The sequence below is a fragment of the Gossypium hirsutum genome, chromosome D13 (genome assembly GCF_007990345.1).
Source record: "Gossypium hirsutum isolate 1008001.06 chromosome D13, Gossypium_hirsutum_v2.1, whole genome shotgun sequence".
Classification (NCBI taxonomy): domain Eukaryota; kingdom Viridiplantae; phylum Streptophyta; class Magnoliopsida; order Malvales; family Malvaceae; genus Gossypium; species Gossypium hirsutum.
Genome location: NC_053449.1, coordinates 59,387,901 through 59,409,790, shown reverse-complemented (window position 1 = coordinate 59,409,790; position 21,890 = coordinate 59,387,901). Strand labels below are relative to the sequence as shown.

Genomic DNA, 21,890 nt, shown 5'->3' with positions numbered 1-21,890 from the left:
TTTTAATTTTATTAATTTTTTATAAAATACCTACTTCTACCTGTATCACCTCCCCAGTTTGAGGAATAACGTATTTAAATGCACTCGAACTCATTTTTTTAGTTGTTGCGATAGTAACTGTACCACTCAATTGACTTAATTTGATCATTTTTATTCTCTACGCTATTCAAAATTTTAAATTTCAATTCTAATTTAAGTGATAACAGTTAAATTCATTAATTAAAATAATATTACTATCTTTTGTTAATATTAAGTAAATATAGCAAATTAGCATTATACAGTACACATGATGATATATTCACTGCTAGGGGCAAAGGCAAAATTTTTTTTATTGGGGTCGAAATTAAATTTTACTTTTTATGATTATAAAAATATAATTTTACCATTTGAATAGCCTATATTTTAAATAATTAAATTAAATTATTATTATTTTTAAGAAGACAAAATATAATTTTATTTTTATTAATTTAAAATTTAAAAAAATTAAATAAAATTTTTTCTATTTTAGGGAGACCCTATAACAAAATTTAATCACATAAAAATTGAAATTTTAAAATTTAAAATTATAAAAATATAAAATTACCCTAGTAAATTACAAATACTAAATCGTACATAATTTCTCAAAAATTCAGGTAATAAAAAAAAATGGCATACACATGAGAAAAGTCTGGCGTAAGGGGCGAATGCCTGAATCCAGTAGGTACATGAAAAAAGCTGATAAATTGAAAGGTGTCTTTCTATTTTAAAAAGCACGTCACGACAGACATTTCATGCAAACAGCTGCCTACTGCCTTCATATATATGTACAAATTTAAAGGTTTTTTTTTTTACTCTTATTTTGCCACCGACACCAGTTTCATCCAATCTAAATTTGTAACGTGTTTGGGTGTACTAATTCTTTTTTTGCAACGCGTTTCATGCAAATCCCAAAGTCTAACACCATCGGTATTAGCTGAAATTTTCCGAGAAAGTTATACGTTATGCTGAATATATGTTAACGCACAAGTTTCAACCCACTTGGCCATACAGCTATTTGTAAGAGCCCCATCAATAAATATGGCAGATAATAATCATATAGAGTTTCTACAATTATTTGTTAAGTTCATAAGAAATAAAATTAAAAAGAATAGAATAATAAACAAAATTTTTTGATCAGGGAAACGAAAAATGAGATTCACAATCCCCAGAATCTTTCTTGAAAAACTACTTACTAGTTCTTTGAGTGGATTAGTTTACAAGTTGATCTATAGTAACTGAGTAGTTTAACTTTAACTCCCCATCTCTGCTTCAACAACAAAAAGAAAATGATAAAAAGACCTAAGTCAGTGATTAGTATTAAGGTAATCAAAACTCGGGAAATGGCGGAAAAATGGATCGGTATGTGTTAGTATAAGGCTTGCCTTAGAGAAGCATCGAGTTCGTGGTGAAATGCAGCACTTTTGATATTTACATTTCACTTTTGTTTGATGATGTATCGGTTCTCGACAAGAATTCCTACACCGTCATTGTTCGGTTGCCCCTACCGGCTCTCGGGAAGAGAAGGCAGTTTGCTGATGTTTGAATCATTTGACATTGTTGCTTTTGATAGAAGTTTGTAATATGTTTTTCGATTCATCCTGCATCTTCGACTTGTCATTTTCCGCCGATTTTTTCATTTCTTGTTCAAGCTGCTTGCAGTTCTCGTCGTGAGCTTTGTTAAACATCCTCACAAAATTTAGTAGAGTTGAAGTAACTACAATATCACAAAGAAAGCACATTCCAAGCCTCATAAGCTAGTGAACAAAGAGAGATAATAAAGTTGAAGGTTTTTACTTTTTCGATCAAATACCTTGTTCGAAGGAACATCGAGCTGGATCTTCTCCGAAATAAAGAATCAATGCATCCACGTTTCTACCCTGTCGATACAGAACCCAGGTAAGGACGGTTTGATATGGTGAATGGTTGTAACTTGTAAGAATGCCATTGTTTGCAACAAAGCAAGAGACATACCACCCCGGAATATAATGAAGCCAGGGATCTCACTTCGGCTTCGGCAAAACAAAGGAACTCTTTTAATTTCTGAAAAACAAAAGGACAATCAAAAAGAAATATGTATATGTGTATGTACATGTACATGTAGGTGTTTTATATTCTTAAAATACCTCACGAAAGCTATCTGACACAGGTCCATCATTTTCGGAACTCGACAGTTCCTGAACAACTTTCTCCAATCCTTTGCTTATGGCTTGCATTTCCTCTGCCAAAAATTTCAGTTGTATCTAAAGGAAATCCGCATGTTAGCGACAAGATGCTAGCTATAACTTGAATCTTTTAAAACTATTTGCATTAAGAACGAGTAACATACCTTTGCTGCTGGTTCTAAACTCGAAACATCTTTCGAAAAATCAAGTACAACTGGAAGCTTATCAGCAAGCACCTATGATTTATTATTCAGATTATTATGACCAACTCAATATGTTAAGACTTTTTACATCTAGTTACCAGATTAAAATCAAATACGTACTTTAAAATCACTGCAAATTTCATATAGGCTTTAAAGTCGAGAAAGAACAGGTTTTGTTATGGTCACAAGAAATCCTACCTTACAAAGGTAATGCATTAGAGTCATCCTGTTGTTCCGTGCACGTGTATCTGTTAGTTTAAGAAGGCTGTCCAACTTAAATCCGATGGCAGAACCTAAAGCAATCGCACGGACATTGGATAATATTTGATGATATGAATGTATGATAGTGCATTAGCATTGTTCCATTACCAGCCAAATCATAGTTAACTCACCTCTTGCGGTTCCTTGATTCAAAGCATTTCCTAACGAAAGAATTGTCTGCATTATTCTCTTCAATTTGACAGAATTTCTGATCTGATAAAAGAAGTTCCGACATTAATGCAATATCAATTGTCGGATAGCGAAAGGTGTTCCGTAAAAAATGAATGCAGGCAAAAATAATGTATAACTTGCCTCCTCTGCTGTAGAGTTTACAATGTTGAGGCTGTGCCTAAGGTCAGAAACCTAAAGGATAGTTTCAAGTCCCGATAAATAACAATGATAAGCAAATAACATTTAGCAACTCTTCAATTTGGATACTGATTCAGGATCAAACCTGGGAGCGAAACTGAATCTTAAAAGAGAATACCCTGAGCTTGGATTCCACTCTCGGGACTTTCATTAGCTCCAAGAAGAACTGTTTCAGAGGTCCATGAAACATATTGATACGAGAGTGTAGCTAATTAGCGAAAAGAAGATATTAAGTAAAACTTCCATTCTCAGCAATGAGCTGCTATGGAAGCTGAACCATAGTGGTTATGTAGTTTGCCATTAAATATCATAGCTCGATTGAATAATTCATTACGGAGGTCATCAAATCCTACATACCTGTTCACATTTTCCCAACTTATCTTTGTCTCCAGTGTAGCCCTGAACAAGGAGTTATGAATGCAGTTAAACTTATGGAAAAGATAATACTAGTATAAGATGTTTTGACTGCACCGTAGGCATATGATTAGAGAGCATCAAGTCTAATGTTAATATGATGAAGAATTTTAAAAATTTATTATTTGAATAATAATTCATTTCACCTTCAGTAGTTCCATCTCCTCTTTGGTAGGACAAAATTTTATGAGGTTGTCAACCTGGTCAACATCTAATGCTGATTCCTCCAAGGCGAGAACCGAACTCTGCAACAGTGTCACTAAATAGCATAAGCTAACATATACGAGATACTGTTAACTGTAGAGAATCTTTGACTATTTTATATTGAGAATCTTTAATTCTTTGATATTATTAAATAGTATTCTTAGAGATTACAGCTGATATTAAATAGTATCTTTAGTTGTTAAATCCTACATGTATATATAATTGTACATATTTCTAAGAAATATATACTTTGAGAGAGTGTTTTTCCTCAATATTAGAGTATTCATCTCTAATTTTATCATGGTATTAGATTTTTTATCCGATTTTTGAGATTTTTTTATTTAATTTTTTTTTCCCACAAACACTAGAAACACAAATTTGGTACTTTTCACCCTATCCTTATTTTTTCTTCTCAGCGCCCCTACCATTGGAGTTGGAATCCATTTGCCGGCGAAACCCCAAACTCCAGTGACCAAAAGATCCGTGCGTGGGCCCTACTCGCCTTTGCAAGCTACTGATGCTCTGTTTCACGCACCGCGCGTGGACTCCACCTGCTGCCGCCGTGTGTTTTCCGATGCCGTTGCTGTGCTCTCTGCTCTCTTTTGATCATTCCCTTTAAGTGGAGGTGTGTTTTTGGCTAAGTTTTTTGTGTGGGACATATTTGGTGTTTTTTTTTTGTATTTTTGTTCTAATTGTGCAAGCAGATTTTTTTTTGGGGTTTAGTTGTTTTTTTCCCAACATTATGTCTATAGACGAGAAGCTCGTGATTTCAACTGATAATCCCTCATTGCAAATTAGCCTTGTGAAGCTTGATGAATATAATTACTTTGCTTGGTCAAGGTCCTACTTGTTATTTATCAAGTCTCGTGGTTTGCAGGGGTACCTCACCGGTAAATCATCGAAACTTGAACTCATTGATTCAACCTTTAGTCAGTGGGATCCAACTTATTATGGCATGGCTTATCAACTCTATACAACCCCATATTTCCAAAACCTATTTGTTGCTTGATATTGCGGAAAAGATTTGGAATGCTGCTGCTCTCACCTACTCTCTTATTGGGAATGTGTAGAAATCAGAGTATTTTATACTAAATAGAACATAAATCAGAGTTTTTATATACAACCTATGACACTACTTTAGGAAACTCTAAGTTAGGAAAGATACTAAATAGGAGATATGATCCCTTAAAATAAGGGATTTTAATAAAGAAAATATCTACAAAATATTCCTAAAATATTTACAGAATATTCCTACACTCCCCCTCAAGCTGGAGAATATACATTGTATAATCCCAGCTTGAATAGGAATTTATTGAACACAGGTTTTGGCAAAGCCTTGGTAAGAATGTCTGCAATCTGTCCTTCTGAAGGAATGTAAGAAAGAGTGGCTGTCTTTTTGTTGACTTGATCAGCAATAAAATGCCTATCAATTTCAACATGCTTTGTTCGGTCATGTTGAACTGGGTTCTTGGCAATCTGAATGACAGATTGATTATCACACAAAACTTCAAAGTGATCCTCCTGATTTGTGCCAAGTTCTTTTAGTAATTTAAGTAGCCAAATTCCTTCGCATATCCCCAAAGCTAGTGCTCTAAATTCAGCTTCAGCACTACTTCTTGAAACAACAGATTATTTCTTACTTCTCCAAGTTGTAAGGTTACCCCAAACAAAAGTGCAGTACCCACTAGTGGATCTTCTTTCAGTGAGATCTCCAGCCCAACTAGAGTCTGTAAAAATCTTAACAGTTCTGTCTTGTGTCTTCTTAAACATTAAGCCGTGTCCTGGAGTTTTCTTCAAGTACTTGAGAATTCTATTTGCTACTGCCATATGCTCTTCAGTAGGATTAGTCATGTGTTGACTTATCACATTTACGGGAAAAGCTATATCTGGCCTTGTCAAGGATAAGTAGATTAGTTTCTCAACTAACCTTTGAAATTTCTCTCTGTCTACTAAGGACTCATCTTCTTTATTGAATCTCAAGTTTGCCTCCATTGGTGTATCAGCCAGCTTACAGCCAAGAAAACCAGTTTCTTTGAGTAAATCAAGTACATACTTTCTCTGGTTGATCACAAGTCCTTCTTTTGATCTTGCCACCTCCATTCCTAGAAAATACCTTAGCTTTCCCAAGTCCTTGGTTTCGAATTCCCTGTTTAACAACTTCTTCAAATTGCTAATCTCTTCCTCATCATCTCCAGTAAGAATGATGTCATCCACATACACAATTAGGATAGCTTTCTTATTTGTAGAAGTTACCTTGATGAAAAGCGTATGATCGGCAAGGGACTGCTTGTAGCCATTTTGAAGAATGACTTTAGTGAACCTCTCGAACCAAGCTCTGGGTGATTGTTTTAACCCGTATAGAGACTTGTTGAGCTTGCAAACCTTGTTGCTACCTTCAATAGACTTTGAGCCAGGTGGCAATTGCATATAGACTTCTTCTTCAAGCTTGCCATTAAGAAATGCGTTTTTTACATCAAGTTGGTGTAATTTCCAATCGCAATTTACAGCCAAACTTAGGAGTACTCGAATAGTGTTAAGCTTTGCCACAGGTGCAAAAGTTTCTGTGAAGTCTATCCCATATGTTTGCGTGAAACCTCTGGCCACTAGTCTAGCTTTGTATCATTGGATACTGCCATTGGAGTTATACTTTACAGCAAAGATCCATTTACAGCCGACAGCCTTTTTTCCTTGAGGAAGGTCTGTAATGGTCCAAGTAGCATTTTTCTCTAGTGCACAAATTTCCTCTTCAACAGCCCTTCTCCATTTTGGATCCTTTAGAGCTTCAGCTATGCTTGTGGGAACCTGTTCTTTATCCAAAGTTGCTGTAAATGCTTGAAAAGACGGCATCAATGAATTATAACCAGTAAATTTTTCAATAGGATGCTTGGTGCACTGTCTAACCCCTTTTCTAATAGCAATAGGAAAGTTATCTAGAGTAGTGGACTTACTGATTTCTTCTTCCATTTCGGTAGCTGGACCCAAATCCAATTCTCGGCAAGAATCAGATTGCAAAACAGTCTCAGGGATATGTCTTCTTTTTCTTGTGTAGACACGAAGCTGTTTGGGTGATGGTGTTTTTTGAAGACTGTCAATTGGAGTAGGTGTATTTTCAGGAAGAGTGTTTAAAGTGGGTGTAGGTGAATTAGTCATAGGTACTACAGGAGAATCAATGGGAGCATTCACAGGTGACAGATCTGCACGTAATGGCGAACAAGATGGCAATTCTGAAGGTTGAGAATGAAGATTAGAAGGAGATACCTGTTGTGGCTGAAAATCACTCCATGTTTCCCCCTGAATTTCAGCCTGAGTGAAATAGGAATCCTGCTCATAAAATGTTATATCCATAGTGGTGAAAAATCGTTTAGAAGGAGGATGATAGCATTTATAACCCTTCTTAAGTGAAGAATACCCAACCAATACACATTTTAAAGACTTAGGATCTAACTTGGACTTATTAGGAGCAATATTTTGGATAAAAACAGTGCAGCCAAAAATTTTAAGTGGCAAAATGGAGGAGATAGGCTTAAAATGAGGAAAGTGCTGCAAAAATATAGATTGAGGCGTTTGAAATTTTAAAACCTTACTAGGCATCCGGTTGATTAAATATGTGGCAGTTAATAAGGCTTCCCCCCACAAATATTTAGGAACATTAGTGGTAAATAGAAGAGAACGAGTAACTTCAAGAAGGTGCCTATTTTTTCTTTTGGCAACGCCGTTTTGCTGTGGGGTTCCAACACAAGAACTAATCTGAACTATGCCCTTTTCCTTAAAAAAATCACCTAAAGACCTAGCAAAAAATTCACTGCCATTATCAGATTTAAAGAGCTGGATTTTAGACCCAAATTGAGTGAGAACCATGTTATAAAATTGCACAAAAACACTAGCAGTTTCAGATTTATCTTTCAGCAAATAAGTCCAAGTTATCCTACTGTGATCATCAATAAAAGTGATAAACCACTTACAATTATCAGCATTCTTCACCCGAGAAGGGCCCCAAATATCACTATGGATCAAAGCAAAAGGGTAAGAAGGCTTGTATGTAGAAGGAAAATAAGATGATTTAGTATGTTTGGCAAGAGAGCAAACTTTGCAAGAAAAAGAATTAGGCCTTTTATTAATGAATAGAGCAGGAAACAATTTTGCAAGGTATTGGAAACTAGGATGGCCTAAACGAAAGTGCCATAACATAACAGTATCAACTTTTCCTAAAGCGGTAAATGACTTGGAGATCTCGATTTTAGGAGAGGTAGGGAGGATGTAGAGACCATTATGCAAGCTGGCCTTACCAATCATCTTCTTCGAGTTCAGTGCCTGCAAAGTACAATCACGATCATTAAAAATTATAGAGCAGTGCAAGTCTGTGGACAATTTACTAACAGAGATGAGATTGCACGCCAGATTTGGTACAAAGAGAACATTTTTAAGTGCAATCTGTTCATTGAGAATAACAGTGCCATGTCCCTCTATTTTGCACAAGGTACCATCAGCCGTTTTGACAGCTTTACCAAAGGTATGGAAAAAATTGTGAAACAATGCCTTGTTACCAGTCATATGATCCGTAGCACCAGAATCGAGGATCCAATTAGGAGTCAACTGGGAGGAGAAAAATGCAGTAGAAGAAAGGTTACCTTCTGGATCTTTTATGACCAGATTACCTTCACAAGACCCTTCAAGAAAATTGTTGCCATTCAATCGATGGCAGGTGATAGTCAGACCAGAAGAATCTGATGGAGCATCGGAACCAGAAAAATTTTCTGGATTTGAAGTAATCTCCGAAGTAGGAGAAGGAGTTTCGGACATGGTCTAGGTTGAAAAAGAAATCGTAACCTAAGCTGATACCATGTAGAAATCAGAGTATTTTATACTAAATAGAACATAAATCAGAGTTTTTATATACAACCTATGACACTACTTTAGGAAACTCTAAGTTAGGAAAGATATTAAATAGGAGATATGATCCCTTAAAATAATGGATTTTAATAAAGAAAATATCTACAAAATATTCTTAAAATATTTACAGAATATTCCTACAGAATGATGCACAAATTTTTGAGATCCATAATAAGGTCCATGGTACAAAACAATGGGAGCTAATAATTTCTCAATATTTTGCTGAATTAAGTGAGTTGTGGCAGGAACCTCATTATTATCACCGATTTTCAAGCGAATTGTGCCAAGGATGCTGAAAATTTTCAAAAGATGGTGGAAAATGAGCGTGTTTTTAATTTCTTGGCTAAGTTGAATACTGAGTATGATCAGATTCAGTTCAAGTTCTTGGTAAGACTCCGTTCCCTTCTCTTCATATGTCATACTCCTATGTATAGTAGGAGGATAGTCGTCGTGGTGTTATGCTCTATAATCCACATTTAAAGAATGTTGGCCTTATTGCTAACCAGTATAGTCCATCGGGTGGTAAGTCTACCAAGGATCACTTGACGTGTGACTACTGTGGTAAGCCTCGACACACTAAAGATTCGTGCTAGAAGTTGCATGATCGTCCCACTCGTGGTCGTGGTGGAAAATGAGGGGTAATTCTCGATCTTAAGCAAATTTGTTAGACTCTGTGACAATAGAGAATAAGTCCACTTATGCTGAAAGTTTTATCTCGGACGAGATTCAACATCTTCGACGCTTTTTGTCTCAATTGGACTCTACCTCGATTGCCAAGTCTAATCATGCGAACTTAGGTATTGTTTTAACCGCTCTATCTACTTTTGACTCTTGGATTATTGATTCCAGTGTGAGGATCAAACAAAAGCTTATTTAACTATACGACTTGTGCATCTAAAGATAGTGTGCGACTAGCTGATGGCTCCCTTACCTTCATTTCTAGAAAATGTTCTATTGTTTGTACTTCCAATATTACTTTATACTCTGCCCTCTATGTCCCTAAATTTTTTATTAACCTTTTATCTGTTAGTACTATCATTAAAGCCTTAAATTGTTAACTTGAATTCTTTTTTGATCATTGTGTCTTTCAGGACCTCTAGACAGGAAAATCGATTGGCCATAGATTGTGTGATGGCTTATATCTTCTGGATCGATCGGACAGTATATCTCAAGCATTATTTGGAGACAATAAAGATATCAACCCGAAGATAATTCAGTGGCATAGACAGTTAGGACATCCATCATTTACTATTCTTGCCAAGATGTTTCCTAATTTGTTTTCAAGAATTCAGTTAGACTCTTTAGTTTTTTATGCCCTTGAGTTTGTTAAGCATATAAGAAACAATTATCATTTGCATAATAATAGAAGTACTGTTCCTTTGAGATTATTTATTCGAATGTTTGGGGCCCTACTCGCATTACTTCTTTATCTGATAATTGTTGGTTTGTTACTTTTATTGACTGTTACACTCAGATGACATAGATATTTTATTAAAATCCAAAAGTGATGTTTTTTCATGTTTTCGTTATTTTCACAAATTGATTACTACTCAGTTGGATGCTAAGGTTAAAATTTTGTGAACTGATAATGGAACCAAGTATAACTTTAATGATTATTTGGAATCATATAGGATTTTGCATTAGACCAATTGTCCAGGTACAAGTGCTCAAAATGGTGTTGCTGAAAGAATAAATCGGCATCTTTTGGAGGTTGCTAGATCACTTATGTTCACTATGAATCCCCCAAAGCCTTATTGGGAGGATGCGATTTTGGTTGCGGCTTATCTCATTAATCGGATGCCTCTTCAGGTCTTTGATTTTAAAAGCCCCATAGAAACTTAACAGGGCAAAACGGATTACCCAATTTCACCAAAGGTCTTTGGTTGTGTATGCTTCGTTCATATTCAACATGGGAGCAAAATGGATCCTCGCGTAGTCAAATGTGTTTTCATTGGATACTCTTCCACACAACAAGAGTTACAAATGTTATCATCCCCCACCTAGAAAGTATTATGTAAGTATGGATGTAACATTTCGTGAGGATGAATCCTACTTTTCTTCATCACAACCATCTCTTCAGGGGGAGGTTATTGAAAATGAAGAGATGAGACCTTATTTTGTTACTCTTTCGAGGGAGAATTTAGTTCTAGCAGAGACTTTGGTTCAAGAGAAGCCTAGTGGACGGTTGTTAGATAGGCCTGATCTACGGACATACACTAGAAAAGGCAAGAAAGAAGATACCATCATACAATCTACTTTATGCCTTGACTGTTCACTGTCAAGTGAGTCTTCTTTACCTCAAGCTGCTACTGATTTAGAATTACCAATAGCCCAACGAAAAGGTGTTAGAACTTGCACTTTATATCCTATCTCTGACTTTATCTCTTATGATTCCTTATGCCCATCCTATAGAGCTTTTGCTTTGTCTTTGTTCTCTATATCTGTTCCACAGGATTAGAGAGAGGCCATCACTAATCCAAGATGAAAGAAGGCTATGATTGAAGAAGGCTATGATTGAAGAAATGAGGGCTTTAGCAAAAAATAAGGCGTGAGAACTAGTTAATCCTCCTAATGGGCAGAAATTAGTTGGTTGTAAATGGGTGTTCACTATCAAGTATAAGGCTAATGGTTCAACTGAAAGACTTAAAGCTAGATTAGTAGCGCAAGGATTCACTTAGACATATAGAGTGGATTATCAAGAAACATTTGCTCCAATTGCTAAATTGAACACATTAGGGTCCTTTTATCATGTGCAACAAATCTCAATTGAGACTTACAGTAGTTTGATGTAAGAGTGCCTTCTTACATGAAGACCTAGAAGAAAAAGTGTATATGAAAGTTCCTCTAGGATTCAAGGATAAAGATACTTAAGGGAAAGTATGTAAACTGAAAAAGGCCTTATATGGACTAAAGCAATCTCCCAGAGTCTGGTTTGATAGATTTAGTACGGTCATGATGTCCTTTGGCCATCTACAAAGTAATATTGGTCATACCCTTTTTATAAAACATCACAAGGGTAAGATTACTCTCCTTATAGTTTATGTTGATGACATAATTATGACAGGAGATGACAAGGAAGAAATGGCCCGACTTAAAAACAATTGGCCTAGGAATTCGAAATCAAAGACTTGGGAAAGTTACAATATTTCCTCGAAATAGAAGTGACCAGATTGAAAGATAGAATTTTTATTTCCCAAAGAAAGTATGTCTTAGATCTTCTGACAGAGATTTGCATGTTATGTTGCAAATCAGCAGAATCACCTATTGAGAGTAATCACAAGTTACAAGCAGAGATCGGTGAAATGATGAATAAAGGGAGATATCAAAAACTCGTCGGACGTTTAATTTATCTCGCTCATACTCGACCTGATATAGCCTATGCTGTTAGTTTGGTAAGCCAATTTATGCATGATCCTCTCAAAGCTCATATGCAGGCAGTATTCTGAATTTTGTGCTATATGAAGTCTATACCGACTAAAGGTATTCTCTTATAAAAAAAATAATCATCTCAAGATAGAAGTATTTACAGATGCAGATTGGGCTGGCTCTCTTGATGACAGAATGTCTATAATGGGTTAGTGTACTATTGTGAGAGGAAACTTAGTCACTTGGAGGAGCAAGAAACAAAGTGTTCTGGCTCGATCAAGTGCAGAGGCTGAGTATTGGAAGAGTTGAAGTTTTTGAATGAAAATGGATCAACCATGTACTATGACAACAAGGTGGCCATGAGCATAGCTCAAAATCCAGTACAACATGATAGAACCAAACACATCGAAATAGATCGTCATTTTATCAAGGAAAAAGTAGCTAATGGTTTCTTTAAGTCTATCTTACCTAGCATCCGAAAAACAGTTGGCTGATGTTTTTACTAAAGGGCTCAACTATAAGACTTATCATAATCTTCTTTGCAAGTTAGGCATATGAGACATCTATGCACCAACTTGAGGGGGAGTGTTGAGAATCTTTGATTATTTGATATTATTAAATAGTATCTTTAGAGATTACAATTGATATTTTTAGAGATTCTAATTAAGAGATATTATTTTCTTAGTTGTTAAATCCTACATGTATATATAGTTGTACATATTTATAAGAAATATATACTTTGAGAGAGTTTTTTCCTCAATACAGAGTATTCATCTCTAATTGCATCATTAACCATATCCACACAGCACAACCGTTTCCTTTTTGGAAAGATGCATTTGTGCGTGCAATTTGATATTTAAGCTTATTGAGTGGACATCCATATTATTAAAGACTAATATGAATATCCATATTGTTTGAGTACATCCTATACTAATATAACAGCAGTTCCCTTGGTATCCTGAAATTACAGCACGCTTTTCTCCTTAAGGATCATATGAGCTAAGCTTTTCACTGTCCATCAGAACTTAGTGACATTTGAAACAATCTAAAACATTGGATAGTATGAAGGCCAGAGTTCTTACATGTACATTTGTTAAAAATAAAGAGAAAGAGGTGTTAAGATGAATAAGCAACAAATCGGTAATATGGAAAAATCACTCTACTGCTAGGATGTGAGTTTGCAGTTGATTTTAGGATTAAAACTATCCAAACATAAGGTTTTAGAGCAACAATTTTAGGTAAGTAAATAATTGCATGCTGTAAATAATACCATTCAACCTACCATTAACTCAGGCAAGGGCACTTTCACTTTTGAAAGCATGATTTCACAATTATATGCACGTCTGTGGTCAATCTGCAAGAAGGAACAAGTACTAATAAAAAGCATACTCTATATATAACGACTAGGTTCATGAAATGACAATCATCATCAAACAGCTGATGGTATAAACTATAAATTCTTCGTTCATGTGTGAGCATGAATCAGACTGAAAGCATTTCTTATCTGCACCATACCAAGTTTCCAATTCATGTATGAGTATCTATCATTGCTTATCTGCACCAAGTTTCCAATTTGGAGCAGTATTAAAATGCTTTGTATTTTCTATGGCAATGAAGCAGATAAGCAATGACAAACAGGTGGATAAAAACTGCACTTAGTATTTAATAAAGGATGAATTTATATAACAGTTAAACTGCTTAGTATGTAAGGTTATAACTACAGATGGATGGTAACATCTATGAAACAAGAAAATGAACCTTAATTCTTAAAAAATGCATTACCAGTTGCACTATTTCAGTTTTTGGTCCTTTTGCTGTACGTGAACCTTGTTTATTACCACGATCCGTATTAGGAGCAGCTGCTGAGAATAGATTCTCTAGCTCTGATATGTCAATCTCAGGAGTCCTACAAAGAGTGTTAACTGCTCCATAAGACTTAAAAGGACACCACAAATTTCAAAAGAAAAATCCAAACTTAGCAGAGCGGCACATACTTGGAAGCTTCACCCGTTTTTTGTGCTTCAGCCCATAGGCTTCCCTGCACAGCTCTGGATAACTTCAACCAATGCAATGGTTTTAGTTTCTTGTCATTCTTTGAATTACTAGAACGTGAAAGAAGTCTGTTCTTTGAATTTGCAGAAGAAAGCAAAGGTGGTGGTGCAGGAGCTGAAGGTCCACCACCCGTCTTCTTACCAAAAGGAGCAGGGGGTGGCGGGGGTGCTGATGATGAACCAGTTGTGAGTGGGGGTGGTGGGGGTGGGGGTGCTGATGATGAACCAGTAGTGGGTGGCGGTGGTGGGGGTGGGGGTGCTGATGATGAACCAGTTGAGGGTGAGGGTGAGGGTGAGAGTGGGGGTGCTGCTTGGTTTGCTGATGATACATCAGTTGGGGTTGGTGGTGGCGGCGGCGGGGTTGGGGGTACTAATGATGAAGCAGCTGGACTTGCTTCTTGCTTGGAATGAGGAGGAGGTGATGGATGAGAAGGAGGAGCAGCCGTAGAAGCTACATCTTCCTTAAAAGCTGAAACTTGAGGAGGTGAAGGGGCAGCAACAGGAGACTCAGCTATAACCGGTGATGGAGGAGGAACTGCAGGAGGTCCATCTTTACCAACTTCAGTTTTACTCAAGGGAGATGCAGGAGAAGGTGTTCGTGCTGCTGGAGTTGTTGCTCTCTGAGCTAAACTTTCCTCCAAAGATGCCGATGCTTCTGTAGTTATGTCGTTGATAGTTTGATTCTCTTTAACAGGTAGGGTTGGAGGTGGAGATGTAGCGGGAGAGATCACTCTAACCTCAGGGTCCTCCTTGGCAGGTGATGTTTTAGAAAGTGGAGATTTAGTAGGGATCACTTGGTCCTCCTTGCCAGCCAGTGCTAAAGGAGCTGTCACGGTTGAAGCTGCTGCCGAAGCTGGAGAGGACATAGAAGTGGAAACCTCTGAAGGCTGATCTTTGGCTATCTCAGCAGACTGTGGGGCATCAGGCTGACTGGATGATGCAATTTGAGAGTCCTGGGGCTTAGCCTCCTTATGTGCTTCAGAATCAAGAGATGACTTTTCTGAGGGTGCTGAAACCAGAGTCTTCAGACCCATAGTTGTCGGACTCCTCGGGCTACCTGGTAATGATGACAGTTTTTTTTCATCCGAAAGCTTTCTAGGACTTAATCTCCCAAACCGAGGGCTGTCAACACTGCTATTCCGCTCACTGTCGGACTTTTCTTGGGATGATGCACCCATTTGTTGAAGCATATTATATGCAGCATCTGACCTGGGATCCAACCAGTCAACATTACTAAACATTTCTTGAACTTTGGCAAATGCTTCTATAGGAAGTCCTTCTTTCTCTTCAAAGCAAAAATTATCCATGGAAGTAATGGAAGCAGCAGCATCCATTTCCGAGAAAAGAATCTTCACCAACAAGGTAACCTTTTATTAGGGCAAAAAAAAAAGGAGGGAAAAAATTGCAAGCAAATGATATATATACCTCAGCTCTAAATTCTTTTGGAAACTGATCCTTAGCATCCCACAATACATCAATTTCATCACGATTGAGCATCAAAATGTTTGATCTAATAAAAGCTGAGTTAAACACAACCCTGAATATCATCTTCTCTCTTTCCTTCTCACTCAAGTTGACACACTCAACCACAATATCACCTTGAACATGGCAATTTATGTCAATTTTAACAAGCGCACACTCTTTCTGCAATAAAAATAGTAAGATGTTAAGCAATCACTTGCTCTGGAGTAGAATCCAACAGCAGGCACATACGAAAGAAGATGTGACAATATGAGCAAGCATATAAAACAACACGTTGACACGAGTCCATACATAGTAAGTAGATTTATTTTAAAAGAATAATGACTTTTCATGATATTAGAGCAGAACTCCCCAAGTTGAATTTCAAGAGAAAGGCCATGATATTACCTGCTTATAATACCGGACATATTTGCTTCTTTTGGGGGTTGAGTACAAAAGTTTTGGAACTTTATCAGCAACAAGAAAAGGATCCTGTCCATATATTCTAAATACAGGACGGCAACCTCCCTCTCCATCAACGTTTGGAATTTGTCTAAGAATTACACAATCCAAGGTTAGAGCTCGGTCCAAAGGAGGCCACGCAGCAGCCACATTCCTCCTTGAGACATACTGCAGATACCTCAATTGTGAAGGCACTGGATTCAGGGATGACAGCAACTGCAAACGCTCACTCGGAGCTTGCTTGTATATCATGTCCAATGTCTTCTGCTCGCCGCTATACTGCTTCCTATATATAAGCAATGCAGCCAACATGAAAGCCAAAACTGGCCAACCACCCCGCTCGCAATGCATTAGTAACAAATTGTTCTGATCAAGCGAAAGCCAACTTTCGCATGATCTCAAGAAATGGTGGAGCACCTCCATTGCGATTAATGGACACCCTTCATACTGACAAGGGTAATCCATTATTGTCATATCGTACTCGGATAGTAATTCGGCCATATAGCTTTTGCTTTCTCCTTCGCGGAAATTAAAGACCAAGAATGAAGCGTCCGGGAAGTGACCGTGAAGATTATTAACTATTCCATTTACATGGACTTTGTAGTTTTCTTCTTCCCAAGCATCAATAGTGAAGCAGCAATCAAAAACTATTTGCCACCATAGCACATATTTTGTCAGCTACTATTTCAAGTCATAAAATTACCCTATATGCTCTTACACTTTAAACAGAGAATTCAAAATGCAAACTTCGAATTTTGTTCCCAAATTTTCTAACCAACCAAACAGAACCCAGAATCTAAAAAGCAGCAATCTTTTCAAAATTCATATCTAAATCACCTAAATACTAATCATTTCCTGAGTGACCAATTTTTCCAGAATCAAATATATACATTGAATTTCTATTTTTCGCAATCCATAATCCCAATTATATATATAAAGAGGAAAGAACATGAAATGAAACAAAGGGAAGAGGAGAAAACACACCATGAACACGTTCACAGATCTCCAGAAGGCCATCAGGTGGCTTCTTGTAAAAGAGTTTACGAAACAAACCCATGCCTTTGCCCCAGAATTCTTTGAAAGTTGAAACACAAGAACAAAAATCAGACTCGAAAAACAGCTAAAAAAAAAACAATACAAAACAAAGACAAAAGAAGAAAGCAAAACCAAAAAAAAAAAAAAACCAGACCTTGTCCTTGAAATAAGGAGTTCGTTGAAAGGGCATTGTAAATTCAATCAAGGCTTCAACTTTGCAGCTGACAAGTAAGAGAGAAGCTATTATGTCACCCTTTAATGACGTGGGCACCATCTCTCCCCGACATCTACTACTACACATTTTATCCTGTTTTTACGATGTATTTTTAAGTTTTTTATTTAGTTATATGAACCGATTATTATGTAAACAACATTATTGGATTTGGGAATTTTGGGAAAAAACCCGAAAAGGCAAGTTTCTCCCTTTATAAATTCTTCACTTTCCCTTTTCACTTCCATCAATGTAAGCTTACAGAATGTAGGTGGAAGAACAAATGACCTTCATTCATATAGCCATCAATGCTTTGAATTGAAGGAGCTCTGCTGTTGGAAATACTGTAATGGGCTAATGGCTTATGCTATTGAGGATCATGTATTAGTTCATGAACCTCTAAAAGCTTTAAACTTCATAAACACCATTGCCGGAATCCATCTTTGTTTAGAATACTTAATGGTGGAGAGAAGACCAATCTTTTAGTCCATCAACGTACCAGAAATATTGATAGGAGGATTTTATTTTATTTATCAATTATTCTAATCGTTCTCTCTTCCATGATTAGGTTGCACAGGGATTCAAGTGTTGGCATGCTGTCGATGGTTTGATATCTGTGAAACCGCTTAGCCTCATCATCACGATTTATCTTTCCATTATCATGTGGGAGACAAAAATGCTTACACTCTGCCTTCGGAAATTCAGTGCTGAGAACAAGTTTTGCTGGAAATATATGTCTATTCATTTTAGGCTTTAGGATATAAATGTGAATTTGGAAAGAATTTTTTTTTCTTTTTTAGATAAAAAAATATTTCGAAAAAAATCAATTAATCTCTCGTTTTTCATTCAATTTAGTTTGATTAATAATTTTAACTATGTTGACAGTTAAAAACTAACACTGATATAATTATAACGACTGATATAATTATTGGTGGATGTTGTGTTAGCTAAAGTTCATTTTAAATTAGTTTTAAAATATATTTTTTATTTTTATTAATGTGGATCGTCAGATTAGCATTTATTGACTGACATGGTGCTGTCACGTTAGTATTGTCGTTAGTTTTTAATGGTCAACTTCGATCAAAGTGTTACTCTAGTCAAAATTATCAAAGTCAATATTGTTTGAACTAGACTGCACCGGTTGGATCAAGATGTTGCGGAAGCGACGATAATATTAATAACAATATTATCAGAAATATTTAGATAATTATTATGCCAACAATTATACTAAGAAAATTCCCAGTTAAATTGGAGGGGTCACAATGGTCCCGCTTAAAACCCAACAACTAGACAGAACTCACTTAGATATTTATAGCAATAATAACTAAATAAATATAACCAACATAAAGCTATTAAATAAAAGCAAACAAATAAGAAATAAAATACCAGAGTTTTAACGAGGTTCGGCCAATTTAGCTTACGTCCTCGGACACTACCAAATTAATATTTCCTCTAGAAATATTACAAAGGAGAAGATTTTGGGATGATAAAACCAAAGGGGGAGGGGTTCTATATATAACAAACCAAACCCCCTCCATTTCTATCTTTTCCTAATGTGGGATATTGCCAATATTCAACAAATCTCCACCTTGGCGATATTCCACATCTTCGAACATCTTCTCATAACACAAACTTCAATAGTGTCTTCAATTTTGCAACCAATCGCCTTCTTCCCTTTTGGTAGTTGTGCCAGCTTCCACATCTTGTTTTTCTCTAGAGATTGCATTTCCTCTTCCATTGCACCTAACCATCTATAATTCTCTAAACTCTGAATGGCTTCGGTGTAAGTGGATGGAATATTATCAACAACTGGAAGTGCATAAGCTACCATGTCAGTGAAACGAGCAGGTTTCTGAATTTCTCGTCTCTGCCTTCTGACTGCAATTGGCTCTGATTGCTGTTGAGGTTCTTGGGTAGAAACCTCTTCCTCATCTGACTCTGCATCTGCCAATGAAGAATCACTAGTGGTACCTTTTGCTGGAATTACCACACTCTGCTCAAACTCCACCTGCTGCGGAGTACACTCCACCTGCTGCGAAGTACTACTCACTCCTTCTGGATTTACCTTATTCAACATGGCAGATTCATGAAAGGTAACATCCCTACTGATTATCGTCTTCTTTGCCTCTAGACACCACAAACGATATCCCTTAACACCAGCATTGAAGCCCATGAATAGAGCCTTCTTTGCTCTTGGATCTAACTTTGATTCTTTGACATGATAATATGCAATAGAACCAAAAATGCGCAAGGTGTCATAATCAGTAGCAGGTTTTCCATACCATTTCTCCAAAGGAGTCTTGCCATTTATAGCAGATGATGGCAAATGATTGATGAGATGTTGAGCGTACGTCACAGCCTCAGTCCAAAACTTTCTATCTAATCCAGCATTAGATAACATACATCGAACTTTCTCCACAAGCGTTCGATTCATACGCTCTGCCACCCCATTCTGTTGCGGTGTTCCACCTACGGTGAAGTGCCTTACTATGCCACAATCTTGGCATATCTTCAGGAAAGGATCGCTTTTATATTCTCCACCGTTGTCTGATCGGAGAACCTTAATCTTCCTTCCTGTCTGATTTTCAACTTTAGTTTTCCACTTAAGGAAAACTTCAAGCACCTCATCTTTGTTCTTCATAGGGAACACCCAAACTCGTCTGGAAAAATCATCAATAAAGGTGACAAAATAACGTCTTCCTCCAAGTGATGGAGTCTTGGACGGTCCCCATACATCAGAATGCACATAATCCAGAATACCTTTAGTATTGTGAATCCCAGTGCCAAATTTCACCCTTCGTTGTTTTCCCAGAACACAATGCTCGCAAAATTCAAGTTTGCAAGTCTTTGTACCTTTCAATAATCCTTGCTTGGCTAGAGTTTGCAAGGATTTTTCACCAGCATGGCCCAAACGCATATGCCACAGCTGTGTTGCCTCAGCGTCCTTCTTGGTACTCGTAATTGCTGCTGCTGTTGTCCCGACCACTGTACTACCTTGGTAGTAATACAGATTGTTCTTTCTTATGCCTTTCAACATCACCAATGCTCCTGAAGTTGCTTTAAGAACTCCATCTCGTATTGTCACAACTAGGCCTTTAGATTCTAACGACCCCAAAGAGATGAGATTCTTCTTCAACTTTGGGACATATCGTACATCCCGCAAAATTCTAGTAGATCCATCATGACTCCTCAGTTTAATTGAACCTATCCCGGCTATTTTACACGTGTTATCATTACCCATGTAAACAACCCCTTCATCTAGTTTTTGAAATTCAAAGAACCATTCCCGAATGGGACACATATGATAGGAACAACCAGAATCCATGATCCACTCATCTGCATATAATGTTGAAGATGTCATACTAAGAGAAAAGTCTGACTCTGCTTCACTATTGCATTCTGCAACATTTGCATCTTGCGGAGTCTTCCCTTTTTTCTTCAATTTTGGACAATCTTTCTTCCAATGTCCTTTTTCTTTGCAAAAAGAACATTCATCTTTGGCAACAGCTCGACCTTTGGACTTTCTTCTCTTCCCCTTAGACTGACTTTGCTGACGACCTCTTGTTACCAATGCTTCCACTGCTGCTTCACCTGAACCTTTCAACTTATCCTTTCGGCGTAGTTCATAGCTATACAATGCAGCAGTTACTTCATTGAAAGTTACTTCCGATTTTCCATGAAGTAGGGTAGTTTCAAGGTACTCAAACTCCTCAGGAAGCGATCCCAACAACATTAACGCCAAGTCTTCGTCTTCAAAAGTCACATCCAAATTCAACAAATCAGCCACCAGCTGATTAAAATTGGTAATGTGCTCGTTCATCGTGGTACCAGGAACATAATTGAAACGAAACAGTCTTTTCTTCATATGCAACTTATTTTGACTGTTCTTCTTCAAGAATTTCTCCTCCAATGCTTTCCACAATTTACTTGCAGAAGTCTCTTTACTGAATGTATACTTTTGCTCTCTGGAAAGACATGATCGAATTGTACCACATGCCAATCGGTTGATGGTCTTCCATTCTTTATCATCAACCCCTTCTGGTTTTTCTTCCTCAATGGCAATATCTAGACCCTGTTGAAAGAGGGCATCTAGAAGCTCACTTTGCCACATGCCGAAATGACCTGTTCCATCAAAAATTTCCACTACAAATCTCGTATTTGCAGTTCCAATCCTCGGCAAAATGTACGAAGTGGAAGTTGTTGATATGGATGGTTTTTCTTCTGTCATTTTTGCCATAGCTTCTATTTAATAGCCACCAAATGCGGAATACCCACAAGCTTTCGGAAATGTTTCTGATGTGTAAGATCAGACTAAGCTGCAAACACAGAGCATACTACAAAACTTTGGCTCTGATACCAATTGTTGCGGAAGCGACGATAATATTAATAACAATATTATCAGAAATATTTAGATAATTATTATGCCAACAATTATACTAAGAAAATTCCCAGTTAAATTGGAGGGGTCACAATGGTCCCGCTTAAAACCCAACAACTAGACAGAACTCACTTAGATATTTATAGCAATAATAACTAAATAAATATAACCAACATAAAGCTATTAAATAAAAGCAAACAAATAAGAAATAAAATACCAGAGTTTTAACGAGGTTCGGCCAATTTAGCTTACGTCCTCGGACACTACCAAATTAATATTTCCTCTAGAAATATTACAAAGGAGAAGATTTTGGGATAATACAACCAAAGGGGGAGGGGTTCTATATATAACAAACCAAACCCCCTCCATTTCTATCTTTTCCTAATGTGGGATATTGCCAATATT

At 36.9% G+C, this 21,890-nt stretch overlaps 1 protein-coding gene and 1 long non-coding RNA gene across 3 annotated transcripts; both read right to left on the bottom strand.

The window, feature by feature from the left end:
- Positions 1–1,129: 1,129 nt before the first annotated feature.
- On the bottom strand, positions 1,130–17,731 carry LOC107888428 (formin-like protein 13). Of its 2 annotated transcripts, XR_005923102.1 has the most exons (19): positions 17,051–17,730; positions 16,846–16,935; positions 15,808–16,508; positions 15,364–15,582; positions 13,882–15,287; positions 13,670–13,793; positions 13,170–13,241; positions 3,574–3,672; positions 3,371–3,412; positions 3,099–3,179; positions 2,957–3,007; positions 2,776–2,857; positions 2,582–2,676; positions 2,345–2,416; positions 2,142–2,258; positions 1,990–2,058; positions 1,829–1,895; positions 1,401–1,732; positions 1,130–1,282 (listed from the first exon to the last, which is right to left on the bottom strand). XR_005923102.1 is itself a non-coding variant. In XM_041109339.1 (18 exons), exons 2-18 carry the CDS (start codon positions 16,916–16,918, stop codon positions 1,563–1,565), a joined length of 3,540 nt encoding a protein of 1,179 aa, XP_040965273.1. In that variant the 5' UTR covers positions 16,919–16,935; positions 17,051–17,731; the 3' UTR covers positions 1,130–1,562. The 2 variants fall into 2 exon arrangements, 1 of the variants encoding a protein (XP_040965273.1); XM_041109339.1 differs by having other exon boundaries at positions 1,130–1,732; positions 17,051–17,731.
- LOC121225171 (uncharacterized) lies at positions 7,718–8,675 on the bottom strand. Its single transcript, XR_005923103.1, has 2 exons — positions 8,260–8,675; positions 7,718–7,942 (listed from the first exon to the last, which is right to left on the bottom strand). It is a non-coding gene; the product is annotated as an uncharacterized lncRNA (long non-coding RNA).
- Positions 17,732–21,890: the final 4,159 nt, after the last annotated feature.

What these genes read in the sequence shown, in the direction of transcription:
- LOC107888428 (XM_041109339.1), bottom strand. Translation starts at nt 16,918, where the DNA reads ATGGGTTTGTTTCGTAAACTCTTTTACAAGAAGCCACCTGATGGCCTT. An exon ending in AAAACGGGTGAAGCTTCCAA is followed by an intron (nt 13,794 to 13,881) that starts GTATGTGCCGCT and finishes CACTCTTTGTAG; the next exon opens with GACTCCTGAGATTGACATAT. An exon ending in TAATGCATTACCTTTGTAAG is followed by an intron (nt 2,417 to 2,581) that starts GTAGGATTTCTT and finishes AATAAATCATAG; the next exon opens with GTGCTTGCTGATAAGCTTCC.